Raw genomic sequence first — 15,145 nt, 5'->3', positions numbered from 1 at the left:
GGGTTATAGATGGAGTTATGTTCTTCTTGGTGGCATATGTCTGTTACTTTTATCTCTCGTGTACCTTGATATAAAGGAATCCAAACGGAGCAAGAAAAGAGAGGGGAAAGCAGGGCCCTCATAGGGCAATTATTGTTCAGCAAAATTGTGGTTTGGAAGTAATTGCCATTTAAAAATAGCATCTAGAGTCCTAGGTGGGAGGCTTCTGATGTGCAAGTGCTAGCAAAAGAGGTAAAGGTATGTATCTACCATCATCTCGTATGTACGGGGGACGCCTGTTCCGTTGGGCTTCAGGATTGAGGCCAATTGAATGAGATGTGATCAATTGCATCCTTTTCCGTCACCACGTCCGCATACTTAGCGTTCAAATCAAACAGGTTTCCCTCGTGGATGGCATCGCTTCTGTCTCCACACGCAGACCCGACAACCTACGCTAGAGTTCAGCACTTCTCAACAAGGAAATAATACAGAATGACAGGAAAAGATGAAAACTCACCATAGGTCTAAAGCCGTAGCACATGGCATCAAGAGTCGAGGCTCTTACACACCCACTGGTGCTGACCCCACAGAGAACAACAGTGTCCACTCCCCTGACTTTCAATTCGGTAGCCAGCGTTGTCCCAAAAAAAGCGCTGGGGTAGCGTTTCTTGACAACCATTTCGCCTTTGTCGGGCACCAGACCTTCAACCCAATCACCTAGGCCTCGTTTGTCGTCAACATGCCACGCACTCAGTGTTTTGGCCTTTAACCAAAACAAGCCCGCATCGCGCATATTAGGCTCCGTGTACTCTACTGCCGTCCAGTATATTGGGATCGATGCGTGTCGCGCGGCAGCAAGAAGTCGGCGCATAACATCTGGGGCTGTAGCCGAAGGGGCATGTGATCGGATGTCGAGAGGCGAGTTATCGGCCCAGTATCCTCTGCAGACATCGATGAGAACAAGTGCTGGGAAGTTTCCCCAGCCCATGCGTGTCCCATAGCCCGAGGCGGCATAGGAGTCAGTGTCTGGATGGAGCGAGAATTCTGTCATGATGGCTAAGGGATATGTTTGCCCTCCCCGTCAAGCTATGTGAAGATGAGAATACCCTTGGGTAATGATGCGCTCGGGGATTATCGCATCGCCATGCAACACTGTCTCCCCAACTTGTCTCCTCAGCTGTGCTACTTTACTTGATAATAATGGTCTAGACATGTTTGGAGCAGGCCTTTATTTCTAGACGGGGCAATAATACCGAGATACAGGCAAACCTCGTTGCCCAAATTGCCGCCCCACATGCTCTCGCAGATAACGACGCGCTTGTCATTCAACGAAACATCGAAGGTGTCGATTTCTTTCATCGAGAGAAATAAGGCAATGGGTTTTTTAATCCCACAGCTCTTCATTCGGCTCCATAAGTTTCTTGGAGTATCCCGATCCTTCTGTATTCTGGTCATGAGTGACAACAGCCCAAGCACCGATCTCAAGACCTGGCAGCCCATACATCCTAGCATACGCGATAAGCTAGACCCAGAATATGTTGCTTTTCATGACAAATACATGCAGTATGTCCAACCGGACGAAACCAAAACCTGGGATGGTTCCGCGAGAACAAATCCGTCTCTCCCCCCCGGCGGCTCGCCGGCTGTTGATGTCGGGGACATTCGAGATGTCTCGCTTGATAAATTCCAAGTGAGAGCGTACATACCCGCAGGCTCGCCTGATGAGCGGGGTTGGCCTGTGCTCATATGGTTCCATGGCGGTGGTTGGGCGATTGGGGGGTTAGAGGATGGAAAAGATTTTTGCTCCTGGGTTTGCAGAGGTGAGAAGTGCACGGCCCATCCATCTGCTTGATCATATCGACGTGGCATCAGTTGAGGATATTCCTTTTGCTTCATTGCATAAAAAATCCAGCTAACTTCCCTGGGCAGAATCTATGGCCGTTGTCATCAGTGTCGATTATCGCCTTGCCCCAGAAAACCCATTCCCGGCTGCAGTCATAGATTCCCTCGAGTCCGTCAACTGGGTGATTTCGCAACCTCCTGAGCTGGGAAGCGTCGATACAAGCCGCATCTCTATTGGGGGCACATCGGCTGGCGCAAATCTTGCAATTACCGCGGCCATTGTGGCAGCTAATTCCGGTGTCATTCTCCCTTCCTTGGGAAAGGTCCAAGGCAGTGTAGTGATAGAGCATCCCATCGTCTCTTTACTCCTCATTGTACCAGTCGTCGACAACACTGCCACGGCGGCTGGTGTATGGGAGCCTAATGCACCGACAGCGCCATGGCTTACACCAAAAAGGATGGAGTGGTACCGGAAGCTCTACTTTACGAACCCTGAAGTTGTTAACAATTGGGATGCGAGTCCAAACCTGGCACCAGACCTCTTACTTAGAAATCTCCCACGAACCTGGATCGCGTACTCAGATCAAGATATATTGGCGCCTGAAGCTGTGGCCTTTGGGAACCAAATTGAATCACTCGGAGTCGATGTAACAATGACGGAGCTGAAGGGATGCACACATTCTATCTTGGCGCTAAATGGCAGGATCGCCAAGGGAAAGGAGCTTATTGAGGATGCAGCACGATTCTTATACGAGGTTTTCTGGCCTTGATCAAAGACACCCGGACCTAAAATAAATGTTACACATTTAAAAAAAAAAAATTCTACAAGAACATGATGTGTTTGGTATATAAGGATACTGTCCCATGGACAATCAATCATACAAAGCCTCAAATACCGCATACGTTTCCTCCAACGCGATTCACGCAACTTCCTCCTCCGAGCCGCCATCAGGCAAGAATTCCAAGGCACTTGGGATGGGACGGTAGTTTGCCTCATCCGCGTAGTCCTCGGAACAAAGATGCTCTTCTGTTTGATGGAGATCCAATCCTTCCATAATTTCACTGTATCAATAGGGGTTAGCTCAACCACCCCAAGCCATAAACCAATGATACTGGGGCATACATACCGGTCAACAGCCAGCACTTCCAATCCCGGGATGGAGTCGAGGATCGCCATGATGATGAAGGAAATCGTAAAGGCCCAAGTGGCCCCGACAAGGGCCTCTACAATCTGAATCCACAACTGAGAAATGTGACCATCGAATATGACGCCACCGGCGACTTCCATGCCTCCGTAGGCAGCAACTTCCTTCTGCGCGAACAGCCCTGTCATGATAGTGGCCAGGATTCCTCCGCACAGATGGGTTGCAAAGGTATCACCATTGTCAACCCATCTCCAGTGATGGGCGAATTTCGTGAACTTAATCCGCAGGGCTTGTCGGCAGACAAGGGCTCCGACAACTCCGAATAGTAGGGCAGTGGGCATGTCGATAAAGCCAGCAGATGGCGTAATCATGACCAGGCCAGCGAGAGATCCCATAAAGGCAACATCGACCGAGAACTTTCGCGTCTCGTAGTAGTTTAGAAGAAGCCACGTGATGCAGCCGGATGCCGCACAAAGATTTGTCACCGACAGAGCCATGACAGACTGGAAGTTGAGTGCCAGAGTTGTACCAGCGTCAAAGGCTAGCCACGAGCCCCAGATGATTATCATGGATAGCAGCTGATAGAATGAGTTACCCGGTCGGTGAATATTGATGGGCCCTGGCGTGCGCACACCCGATCTGCGAGAGCGAAATAGAGGATAAGAGAGGTAAACGCTGATAGCCGTCGCAGATGCGCCTGAGCAAATATGGACCGGTGTTCCTACGCAAATCAATCAGGATCCATCATCCATATAGGGTTGCAATACACGTTATTTTTAGGGGATTACTTAGGCCCATTCACTCTGCGGAGGGTTCTGATAGTAAAAGGAAGAAAACATACCTCCAGCAAAGTCCAAGACCCCGAGAGTCTCTCCCAAAAATCCGCCACCCCAAACCATGTGCGCTAAAGGGCAATACACAAAGGTGGCCCAGAGCTAGAGATTCCGAGTCAATCATTGATTTTTGTGGTTTAAATGAACCGAACCCCGAAATCTCAATGACAGATGTACATTCTCTGGGACTTACGAATATAAAGAGTGACACGGGGAGAAGCCTTCCTCTTTCGCAAAAACCGCCGACAGTGATAGCGCAGACAGTCGCTTCAAAGACGAGCTGGAACTGGCTGAACAAAATGGCCGGGATTGTCCCCACGGGCTCGGACAGAACGCCGCGGTGGAATGCGTACGTCAGTGGGCCGAATATCGATCCTCCTTCGCCGTACGCGAGAGTGTACCCGATCAGAAACCACTGGATAGAGCATACTGCGATGGTGAGAATGGCCGGAATAAAAGACGACAGACCATTGCGCTTCCAGCTATAGCCAGAGTAGGCAATTCCAACCTAATCATCAGTGAGTTCAGCATCGAGAACTATTGCGTGGTGTCATGGGGGTAGGCCTCGAATTCGGACACACGGACTCCGTAGATGAAGGACTTACTGTTGGCACGATTGTCCAGCAAAGGACTGTACAGATGAGTATAAAGACGGTATCAACCCGATCGCACTCTTCCCATGCAGCAACAATATCTGCGGCCATTGCTTCCTCTATGGTCACAGGAGCTTCGATCGCGATAGCGTAGGTTTGTGCTCAATGGGGGAAAATTGTCAGTGCTTAACAGAAGTGGTTTTATAATGAATGAATAGTTGCCAAGATCAATGGCTGGGTGCTGTTTGTACCTGGCTTAGATACAAGACAGTTCTGTACATGTATTACTCGAACAATTGACGTTGAGAGGGATGATTTTGTAGAGAGTTAGATAACGATCTAATCAAATACTTTAGAAATAATAGCTATCAGTTACTAACACCAGAAAAGCGGATAACGATCATGTCGTTTCGTTCTTGGATTTTATTGGAGAACATGGTCCTATGATATGTTGATAAATATACGGAGTATTGGCAAACTGGTCATCATGCTTTGCATTCCAAGAAGGGACTTTTTGCCCTTATTGGGCTTAGACTGGTCGATCTCCCAGTTATCCCTTATCTATCCCATAAACCCCCAAACCCCCCCGCGTATGCGGAGAGAGCGCATCTCCCGAGTTATGCCGTGAACATCTGAACAACCTCCACCCAGGGTCTAACGTCGATCTGGCATCAACCTACCTTTCCTTGTCATCAATTAAAAAAAAACGACTAAGAAGGCTTTCTCTATCGCAAATTTCTATTCCAAGAGTCTCAACTCGGTTATCGGTTGTGCCTGAATCCCATTACCCAGAACACTACAATTGATGATCCCTCACTTCATTTTATCCAATTTTAACGTATTATTACCCTACATATTGTCGTGCGTGTTTTGGAGTGGCTTGAGCCGACCATGAAAGGCCACACCAAGTCTCGATCAGGTTGCACAGCTTGCAAGGCCAAGAGGGTAAATAAAGCCCTTGTCACTCCATCAACTCTTGTCGCGCCACTGCACAATTTACCAGGATAGTGGCTAACCCATCGCCCTCTGTCCTCTTTATTTGCAGCTCAAATGTGACGAGACGAAGCCGAGCTGCTCACACTGTCAGCGACGAGGAATCTTGTGTCCGGGTTATCGCAAGGTTTTGAAATGGTCCGTCAAATATGAAAACCACGGAAATGGTGTAGCCACTGGTCCACCCAATTTTGGCTGCCTTATCTCGGCTGCGTCGCATTCAATTCCTGTGTCGCAAGGTAACGGTGTCACAGAAGACCAGACGGCCCTCAAGATACTCGGCCCAGTCCCCAAAGTCCCCACGGACAAGAAGAAGGGTAGTCATGTGCCAGGTTCCGGCTCAGTTGATAAAGAAAATGAAACCCCCCATCCTGCCTTGACGGCATATGCAGCCTCATCCCACCACGGGCCGGGACAAATTCACCATTTATCAAGGCCTTCATCCTATCTTGTCGAAATATGGTTCAAGTCTGTATGTGGCATCTGGGCCGCATTTGACTCTCCTAATAATCCCTTTCGGCGCCTCGGGTCATCACTATGGGCCTCATCGGAACCTCTGTACTACTCCTTGCAAACCATGAGTGCCGCATGGCTTACAGATACCCAGTCCGACGATATACGTCAAATAGCCGTTTCGGTTCCCCAACTGGCCACACGAGCGATAATCTCTGACCTGAACTTGTTCTTCAACGACTCCAGCAAGATTACTACGATTCCTGCGGCTCTGTTGATGTCGCTTTTCTGCATGAGCTCTTCCTTGAACTGGATCGATCATCGCCAATTAGGCTTGCAATATCTCGTCCAAGCACGTGCTGTCATCTCTGTTCTGGATATGCGGTCCTGGGCTCTATCTGATGATGACCGTGGCTTACTGGCTTTCTTCAAACATTGCCTAACGTACGAGGAAGCGGTGAGAAGCGTCGTCACGAGTAACCATGAAGCAGTCCACACAGACGCCATCAAACCATCGTCCGACATACTCCCCTTGACAGACCTAACCCTCCACCCGTGGACTGGGGTGCCACCGAAGATCATATCTCTTTTGGGAAAGGCGATGAAGGTCTGTAGAGAGTCCCGAGAACTCTGGCGAAATAATACCATTGCGACACTCGAGGTCATGCGCCAAGCTACGGTACACATATGCAGAGGGCAGGACCTGGAAGAAATGCTTTTGTCTGTTGAGGTGCCCAGTGTATCGAAAGAAAAAGATGATTCAGACTTCAACATCGAGTGTCATTTATATTATGCGACGGAATCTTTCAGGCTTTGCTCCCTACTTCAGCTATACCTAACATTCCCGGACCTTGTGTCTCGACGCCTGCCTCAATATGTCTCCGCTGATGGGCTTGTGCCCAAGGCCCGATGGCTGACACCGCTTGCTCTACACATTACCGGGCTCCTTCTGAAGATACCACACGATTCTAGCATGCGCTGCCTTCAACCGCTTTTGTGTCTATGTATCGGAACAGGTCTCAGGTGCGATATAGGTGAGGACCCTGAATCCAATAACCGTTTTGAACCCATATATCCTGCCTCCCATATGGACGCCATTGGAGTTGCGGAGGAAAATGGCGTTTCGAGTGCACCCCTCCCATTAGATGTTCGCCTCGCCCGCAAATTTATCGTGAGCAGGCTAGAGAAACTTGAACGTGGCCTACCAGCAAAACCTATTGTGATTCTGCAAAAGCTTCTGCGCGCAGTATGGTCGTCTTACGACCATGAAACGTCTGGGGGAGCTCCTCATTGGATAGATATTATGACCAGTCTGAATTATGAGAGCGTTTTCGGATAAGCTACAACTAATCACATGTACATACGAAACCATCCAATACCACTCCCATAAGGCACTTATGATTCTACTGTTCTACCTGATCCAATGGACTGTCATCGAGCTGTGTTAATGGTACAGATCACATACTACCATTCTAACCCCACAGGGCGTTTCTGAGGCAGACGGAAATCGCCAAAGTCACGGTCCTTGTGCTGCACGGTAATGCGGACTTATATTGACCGCAGCTGGCTTGATGATTGAGGTTCAGGTACTCTGGATAAAGGGCTACTATTTACAGGAAAACATTGCCCAGTTACGTTCGTGCGGTCAGAACGACGGGGAGGCCGTTGGAAATGTTGACGCAGAGCCATCCATTGGCGTCGGATGTGAGATATCCTGAGCCACCAAACCTGACGTTGTAATAGCCGTTGGAGCGCTGTGTGTTGAAGCAGCGCTGGCCACTGCTACCCGAGCCGCTGTTCACCGTCATGACGACAACGTCGCAGTTGTTACGGCACCAGGCATAGGAGGTGTCGTCGACGCTCAGGTGGACATGATCGTTGTTTGGGAGTCCACCAGCTTCAGCCCGGACCTCCGACAGAGTAGCAATTGCTTTGTACAAGTTTGTGTCGGTGTTGAAGCCACTGCGCCAAAGGTCCTCGCGGTTGGCAGGATCAGAGCCTCCATCATAACCTTGTTCAGAACCATAGTAGATGATTGGGATCCCACGTGCCAGGATGACGAATGCCAGGGCATTTTGGAAGAGGGAGGTATCACTCTTCTGATTTAGCCAACGGTTGTTGTCGTGATTGTCAAGGAAGGATCCGAGAGTCGTCGGGTCAGAAAAACGGCTGCCAACTGTGTTGATCATATCGACAAGGTCCTGCGAGGAACCCTGCTGCATGTAAAACCTGTTCATAGGGTAGTAGACAGCATAGTTAAGTAGGCCGCCGAGCAAATTGTCATATCCAGATAGAAAATCGATGCCACCGTCCCAAACCTCCCCTATGGTATAGACACCAGCTGCGCTGGCAAAAGGGGGCCAGAAATCTTTTTCAACATGCTTAACCGTATCAACACGAACGCCATCGAATCCGTACTCCTGCACGAGCCAGTTGATCCAGTTCTGAAGCATGTTGCGGACAGTTTCATCTTTAGTGTTGATATCTGGCAGACCAGCGATCCAGCAAGATTCAACCGAGGCCTGGCTGCCATAGTTGATCTCACATTGACTATTATATGCCCAGTTCTGGTTCAGAGGATCTGGACTATAAGAGGAGATGTCGCCACTGGCCATGTGGTTGGCCACGACGTCAACCATGACCCAGATTCCCTTGAGATACAGGTAAGCATGAGTGCAATAGAACATGGTCACAAATAGGTACTGTATATAGGGATAATTCAATAGAGGGATATCGCAAGTACCTTACTGTGTGCAGCAGACACGAGATCCTTGAGGTCCTGGGCAGAGCCATAGTGATCGTTTGTCCCATATAAGTCAGTAGCCCAGTATCCGTGGTAGCCGCCGTCCGAGTCTAAATGAACCATTTCAATACGAATTTATTTTGCTGAAAATTTTATCGAGAGATCAGTAGACTTACTGGTGACAACGGGGGTAATCCATATGGCATTGAAGCCCATGCCCTTGATGTAGTCAAGCTTGCCTTCCAATCCCTTCCAGGTTCCACCACAGTAATTGCCAAGGTTTCCACAAGAGCTTCCACCTTGGTCATCAGAAGAGCGAGCAATGCGGTCAGTCAAAGCAAAATAGATATTGCGAGACTTCCATTCAGCAGCACTTCCGGCCCAGGCTAGCGCCGGCAGCTGCGCAGCGACTGCTAGGAGGACAGTAAGAAATTTCATAATAGGTGGTGTGACACGTCAGTCAAGAGGGTCTTTTTGATACTGAATAAGATCCTAGTCGAGGGACTCGAGTGTGGCTTGACTACAATGGTAAAGGTCATGATGTGGTCATGATTGAGTCAATATATACTAAGCTTTTCATCTGCCACGAACATACATGCTCAGACATTGTAGATCATTTCTGATCGTGCTCGGTCCGACGAATATTGGCCTAACTATATACTGTATGGTTCTCCAAACAACAGTCTCTACCACCCCCCTTTTTTTTTCCATCTGCCCCGTCATGAGGTCTTTTACTTCCTCTTAGTGTCCTCTTCCTTGGTATAGGATGTGGGAAAAAGGAGACACCTTTCACGGGCGTGCGCAGCACCTCAAGTTCCCCACAAACGGTACCATATCAGTGAGGTATTTGACGGCATCGGGAGCACTTCAGCTTCTTCTCTACACGATTCAGCTTTTTGCATGGTATGCTATGGAGGAAACGATGGCCCTGCATGGCAATCTCGGGTGCTTATGGGCGTGGTAGACGGGGGAGGCGGGGGAGGCGGGGGAGGCGGGGGTGGGGGGAGGCCGCTGTCGTACTCGTGATAGAAATCGGCCGGACCGATGGACGGCCGGGCCGATGGACAGCCACGCCCTCACGAGATCTGGCGCAACCCAATCAAGTACATGTAAAATCAGTGAGGCATCATGTGAGCGACGGTGTCGAGGTTTAGAGCAAAAATGGAAGGCCCTAATTAGTAACCAAGAAAGCCAAGAACCGTGAAGATTAATGGCCAAGCTAGCCAAGACACCCCTAACAAGCTTACAAGCTTGGGGGCGAAGGGGAAGAAAAGAAAGAAGCGAAGCAAAGGGGAGCTGGAGATGAAAATAGTCGAAAGAGATTCACGCCTTCATATTATTCCGCTCAACATATAGTAAATTAGCCTAGAAGACATTTGCGAGTTTCACATAATACGGCAGTGGTGGGTGGGCAACTACGTCGTCATACATCAATTCCATGATCTTCTCATTCTCTATACAACACCTCTTTTAATATACGATGGAATGAACCGATAAACTAGGAATGGTGTGCCATTACTGCCTGGCATAAAACGCATGGTATTATTACTCCACGCACACATGGAGGTACACTTTTACTCATGATGTACAACAATATGTAGGCCGGAAAGCCATGTACTTCGTATGTAGAACCGAAAAATTTGTAATGACGGAAATGACAGAGGGAAATGACGGAGATAGTCTCGTATCGTGTTCTATATATAAAAGGAAAACCCGCAATTCTACGAGAGGCTCCCGGGGAGAGCAGGTCACTACGTTTGATGAAAGAACCAGTTCATCGAGCGCTTTGACAAACGAAATTTAATGTGTCGTACGGAGTAGCATGCACCAACCAGTAGAATATGTACGAGTACATCTCATACGACGTATGGTTGTGGAGTTTTGGGTCAACCCTCGAGCCTAGACCTGGTCCACCCCACCGGCCCCAGCCGGGCCCCATCCGCCAAGTTTCGGCTCGTGCCATGGCACGTTGTATATTATGTAATATCCGTACTGGACGGACACCTCTGCGCCGCAGATATCAACTTTACGAGTAGACTGGGACATTACTTACCGCTCATGCTTCCCTGAGGGTATTGCGGTAACCTAACGGATGCTTCTTTGGGGATTCTGCAGGGCGTGGTTTCAAGTATGCGCACAGCTAAATTCGGGTCACTATGTACTCTGTAATACTACAAAGGGACAGACCAAGATGGCAATGAGATATCCAGATTTTGTATTCAATTCCATGGCCATCGATATACATGGGGAGGGGTTCTGGAAGGAGGACCCTTAGGGGCGTATTGCTACTCATAATACGCCACATAAGATGATACCGAGCATTAGACGTACAAGTACAGCGCAATCTGGCTCCACAACCAGCGAGTGATCGTGGCACTTGCTGATGGGTATATCACTCACTTGACCCTGCGCGTGTCTCAGGGGTAGTGACAGATACGAACAACAGAGGGGACAGTTACGTTTTCATAATCGCCGGTCCATACCGGGAAGTTGGCGCTCACGCAGGAGCAAGCGACGGATGTAGTAAGCCACGTCGAAGAAGAAAAATGAGAAAAAAAGAGGAGCACGCAAATAAAATACTGATGAGATTCTCTATTCGATCAAAAGATTGTCAAGCGCAGCCTATGAAAGTTGGTCCATCTGAGTGTCAATTGGCACCACATATCAGTCCAAGAATGCGTCGGTTTTTTCAACGGAACTCACGCATGTCTTCTATCACATTTGTTCTAATATGCTTTGTAGACAATATGGTGTCTATCCACATGGTGTGTACTGTCGTACATGATAGGGTACGAAGTCAGGCAAACCTGGGTTCAATAGGGACCGAGTTCGTAAAAAGGGGATTGCAAGCCAAAAATTGGCGAGTAGAGATTAAACGAACTTCAACGACCTAGTTGAAAAGCAAGGCTATGCATGATATATGGTACACCAGGAGATGGTATGTAGTTGCGAAAATCAATAATACGTAGAAGAGTAAACGGCTCGCTTGACAAAGCCTAGAGGAACCACAGCAGGTACAGTAGACTACTTCTTGCCTCCCAGGCTCTCGGTTGTGGCAACCCATGCTTCCTTGTGAAGTGGAACTTCGTCCCCGGAGCTTGCGTCGTTTTGGCCAAAATTCTGTGCCGTTGTTGAGCCCTCGTTGGAATAGTTGGGATGGTTAGTTTCGAGGTTGAACTCGTTGTTCAACCGTTGAAAGTTCTGTCTGCTCTTCGTGCCACCGGTTCCACCAATAGTCATGAGCTCCGTCGGTTGCGTCTCTCCTCGACCACTGCTTTTTCCTTTGCTATTCGTCATACTGTCGAACTTGACTGTCAACTGTTGCATGAGCGGTCGCAAGGTAGGCAAGCAAACAGCAATAGTGCCGCAAGCTGCCTCAACGACACACCATGTACAAGCGGTCGCCAGCGTCCCTACCGGAAAGTAAGTATGCCACCTTTGCGCCCAGGAGAGTGAGAATATGCACTTACATGTTGTGTCGGCCGGTACGAATTGCATGATGGTCGTAAATCTGTATATGCTTGCAACCAAAACGCTACCAGCAGCTCGAAGGATTAGCGACACGATGATGCAGTATTGATAGGGATCACTAACAAGCTTCCGAGAAGGAACATGACACAAAGGGAGAGTTTTTGAGCAAGGTTGATATGAAGCCTCCATATCTGCGTCATCGGCATGCACAGGATGGCGACGTCTGTTCCAATGTTCGGGATCGCATTGCCTATGAAGGAGGCTTTGAGATTGATACACGTACCGTCGATCAACGGAAACCAGGCCTTTTTAATCGGGTTGCATTGAAAGACGGAGACGGCGACGATGGAGATCCACCATCCAATAACGATGGCCGCAATGATAGCTGCCCAAATCTTGAAACGGCGACCTGGAAATATGCGCAAGTACATCTGTAGTAGAGAGAGCTTGACAAACATGACCGCCGTGACGTACATGCATTCGAACGATAGAAGGAGCTTCAAGAACATGACCAGGTCGTCCGCGGGCACAATTGCGGCATGTTTACCGAGCCCATAGCTCACCACTGCAATGGTCAGATCAGAGACACTTCTATGTTGAGAGTTGAACTTACTGGCGAAGTTAAGACCAGAACAAACGCAAACGAAAGCCTGTGGCACAACCATTTAGTTAGATCTATCTCGTAGAATGACGGGGGGGAAAACGTACTAGTGCGGCAACCGTCAGCCAGTCATCGAGACCATACCCGGTGCGGATATAGCGCGACCAGAAACGCAACCCAACAAAGACAAATGATAGTACCAGAACTATTATCGTGGTACTCGTCAGTTCCGGGCCTCGATTGGCATGTAAGTCGTCGCGGGCTTCAAGCATGGCCGGAACCGCCATCGATTCGGGACTGAACGAGTATCTCTCGTGAGGAACTAGTCAAAGGCTGCGATGGTAGTCGGTATGGCAGGAAAGACGTAACTTGCAACGAACCATTAAAGGTTTGATGAGGGCTTCGATTGGTATAAAAGGAGTGTCCCAGGTCAACAGCATACACTCTATATTCCATGCCCCATATTGGCTTATAGGGGTTTTTTTTTCCCTTGTCATTCCCGTAGACTGGGCCTATGGTCAGGGGTTTTGCCTCCTTAATAACATCCATACAAAAACCGGCTCATCACGTCGGCTTTAAGATGGCAGTCCATTTATATCAACAGTCCCACCAATCATTACATGGCTATGACATTACATTGGTTTTCTATTTATTATCTCACCGCCCTAGATGCACGTTGAATCCTGCTTCGGTGCCATACTAAGTGGGAATAGGATTTCAGGTAAGCCTGCTTAGTTGTATAGTCCCCAGTTATTGTGACAAGATGGCAAGCCGAACTAATACGGGGCTTTCCAGAGAGGGTCTCCTCAACTCCGACACCACAGTCCGAGTGATATTTAATATTCGGCTGTAATATCTACCCTTCCTCTTGAACCATCGTTCTCTCCAACCGTCACATATTTCGTCCATAATTTCACTTACCAGCCATGTCTACTGTCGGCCCTACCATCGTCCTTGCCCCCGGTGCTTGGCATACTGCAGACTGCTTCGACGCCTTGCGTGATGCACTTCATGCCAAGGACTGGCTTACAGAGGCTGTAGAGTATCCTTCTGTCGGTGCTGAGCCTCCGACAAAGGGACTGGCTGACGATGCAAGCGCCGTGCGTTCTGTGCTCGAGCGCCTGGCCGACGAGGGCAAGAAGATTGTGCTGGTGGGACATTCTTACGGTGGGCTTGTCATTGCGAACGCGGTCAAAGGATTGGGATACAAGCAGCGCCAGAACGACGGCAAGGTTGGCGGCGTCATCATCATGGTGTACTTGGCGGCCTTTGTCACTCCTCTCAACGGGAGCATTATTCAAATGCTTGGGGGCAATTTCTTGCCGTGGATGAGGGCTGATGTAAGTAATGGGGAATTGGTACGGCAAGATTCAGTTGAAGCAAGCTGACTGATAGTTCTTGTTCGCAGGGAGAATACGTCTACGCCGATACTCCCGAGAAGATATTTTATCACGACGTACAACCCGAGACTCAGAAGAAAGTCCTTTCTGCATTGAAGCACCAATCTCGCCGCGTGTTCACAGATGTTGTGACCTACGAGCCTTGGCACGACATCGACTGTCTCTATTTCTTTTGCGATGACGACCAAGCCCTGCCGTTGCCGATACAACAGGGCCTAGCGCTGAGCCTGGGCCCAAATGCACCCAGTTTCCATGTTAAGGCCTCCCATTCGCCATTCCTTTCGAAGCCTCAAGAGGTAGCAGAGGGGCTGGAATATGCGGCCAAGGTTGGTCTGGACAAAATATCCGGGCAGTGAACTGAGATATATAGGAAAAGGCAAGATGTGACGAAGCAGAGTTTGCACCCCTGGGTTGTCAGTTCCGCTATTCATGCATACTTCATGCATACGTATCTGCCGCCAGACTAATCGGAAAGATAAGCAACTTGCCGCTCGGGTTCGCTCGTTCATCGCTATCACCAAGCAGATACATACCGGAGAAGAGAGACCAGATACTAGAGAGCAGAATCCATCAACATATACGGATACATCAATAGAAGTGACTTAGATGCACGTACTTGTAGTCCAAAACGTTGCGGTAGAGACGATAAATGAACGTGTGAAACTATTGATTTCATTTATAGATGGGTGTACATTATTCACATAACACTAGATCACGACTATGGCATTCCCTCCTAGAAGCGCCTTTACTATTGTAAATGATAAGTTATCACGTATTCTCTTTTCGTCTTTATTATGACCCGCTATGCGACCATCACGTGTGCCCCACAATTTCCTAACATCCTAGATCCGCGAATTTTAATATCAGAATGGTTTTTTTCCTATATAAACTCTCAACCTATATATCCGGATAGGGGGATTAAAATGGCTATATTAAAATAATCCGCAACTTATAAGAAAAATGCGTAAAAAAATAAGTATTTCTATATTTTTGAGCTATATATCTATAAAATAAAGCTAGAATTAGCTATTAAAGTTACTAGCGTTAAGAAATAGCAATCGTAACAACTAATAAGACAATAGGTTATTAAGT

General features: G+C 48.5%; 7 protein-coding genes across 7 annotated transcripts; 3 read left to right on the top strand and 4 right to left on the bottom strand.

The window, feature by feature from the left end:
- Positions 1-290: 290 nt before the first annotated feature.
- Positions 291-1,030, bottom strand: GMORB2_2355 (Nicotinamidase-related amidase; the record flags this gene model as incomplete). The annotated part of the gene is made up of 2 exons (XM_035464335.1): positions 291-428; positions 497-1,030. 2 exons carry the CDS (start codon positions 1,028-1,030, stop codon positions 291-293), a joined length of 672 nt encoding a protein of 223 aa, XP_035319521.1.
- Positions 1,031-1,432: 402 nt separating this feature from the next.
- GMORB2_2354 (Carboxylesterase family) lies at positions 1,433-2,591 on the top strand (the record flags this gene model as incomplete). The annotated part of the gene is made up of 2 exons (XM_035464334.1): positions 1,433-1,799; positions 1,909-2,591. The coding sequence occupies 2 exons, from the start codon at positions 1,433-1,435 to the stop codon at positions 2,589-2,591; spliced, it is 1,050 nt and encodes a 349-aa protein (XP_035319520.1).
- A 150-nt stretch (positions 2,592-2,741) lies between these two features.
- GMORB2_2353 (ammonium transporter, Amt family) lies at positions 2,742-3,535 on the bottom strand (the record flags this gene model as incomplete). The annotated part of the gene is made up of 2 exons (XM_035464333.1): positions 2,742-2,883; positions 2,949-3,535. 2 exons carry the CDS (start codon positions 3,533-3,535, stop codon positions 2,742-2,744), a joined length of 729 nt encoding a protein of 242 aa, XP_035319519.1.
- A 2,427-nt stretch (positions 3,536-5,962) lies between these two features.
- GMORB2_2352 (uncharacterized protein) lies at positions 5,963-7,177 on the top strand (the record flags this gene model as incomplete). The annotated part of the gene is made up of 1 exon (XM_035464332.1): positions 5,963-7,177. The coding sequence occupies one exon, from the start codon at positions 5,963-5,965 to the stop codon at positions 7,175-7,177; it is 1,215 nt and encodes a 404-aa protein (XP_035319518.1).
- A 292-nt stretch (positions 7,178-7,469) lies between these two features.
- Positions 7,470-9,019, bottom strand: GMORB2_2351 (alpha-amylase; the record flags this gene model as incomplete). Its single annotated transcript, XM_035464331.1, has 3 exons — positions 7,470-8,540; positions 8,582-8,691; positions 8,758-9,019. The coding sequence occupies 3 exons, from the start codon at positions 9,017-9,019 to the stop codon at positions 7,470-7,472; spliced, it is 1,443 nt and encodes a 480-aa protein (XP_035319517.1).
- A 2,586-nt stretch (positions 9,020-11,605) lies between these two features.
- Positions 11,606-12,940, bottom strand: GMORB2_2350 (uncharacterized protein; the record flags this gene model as incomplete). The annotated part of the gene is made up of 4 exons (XM_035464330.1): positions 11,606-11,994; positions 12,052-12,092; positions 12,176-12,702; positions 12,761-12,940. The coding sequence occupies 4 exons, from the start codon at positions 12,938-12,940 to the stop codon at positions 11,606-11,608; spliced, it is 1,137 nt and encodes a 378-aa protein (XP_035319516.1).
- Positions 12,941-13,579: 639 nt separating this feature from the next.
- GMORB2_2349 (uncharacterized protein) lies at positions 13,580-14,409 on the top strand (the record flags this gene model as incomplete). The annotated part of the gene is made up of 2 exons (XM_035464329.1): positions 13,580-13,993; positions 14,062-14,409. The coding sequence occupies 2 exons, from the start codon at positions 13,580-13,582 to the stop codon at positions 14,407-14,409; spliced, it is 762 nt and encodes a 253-aa protein (XP_035319515.1).
- Between the last annotated feature and the right edge of the window lie 736 nt (positions 14,410-15,145).

This window comes from Geosmithia morbida, assembly GCF_012550715.1.
Source record: "Geosmithia morbida isolate 1262 chromosome Unknown scaffold_13, whole genome shotgun sequence".
Lineage (NCBI taxonomy): Eukaryota > Fungi > Ascomycota > Sordariomycetes > Hypocreales > Bionectriaceae > Geosmithia > Geosmithia morbida.
The sequence above is the reverse complement of the archived record's forward strand: the minus strand, read 5'-3'. Positions and strand labels throughout refer to the sequence as shown.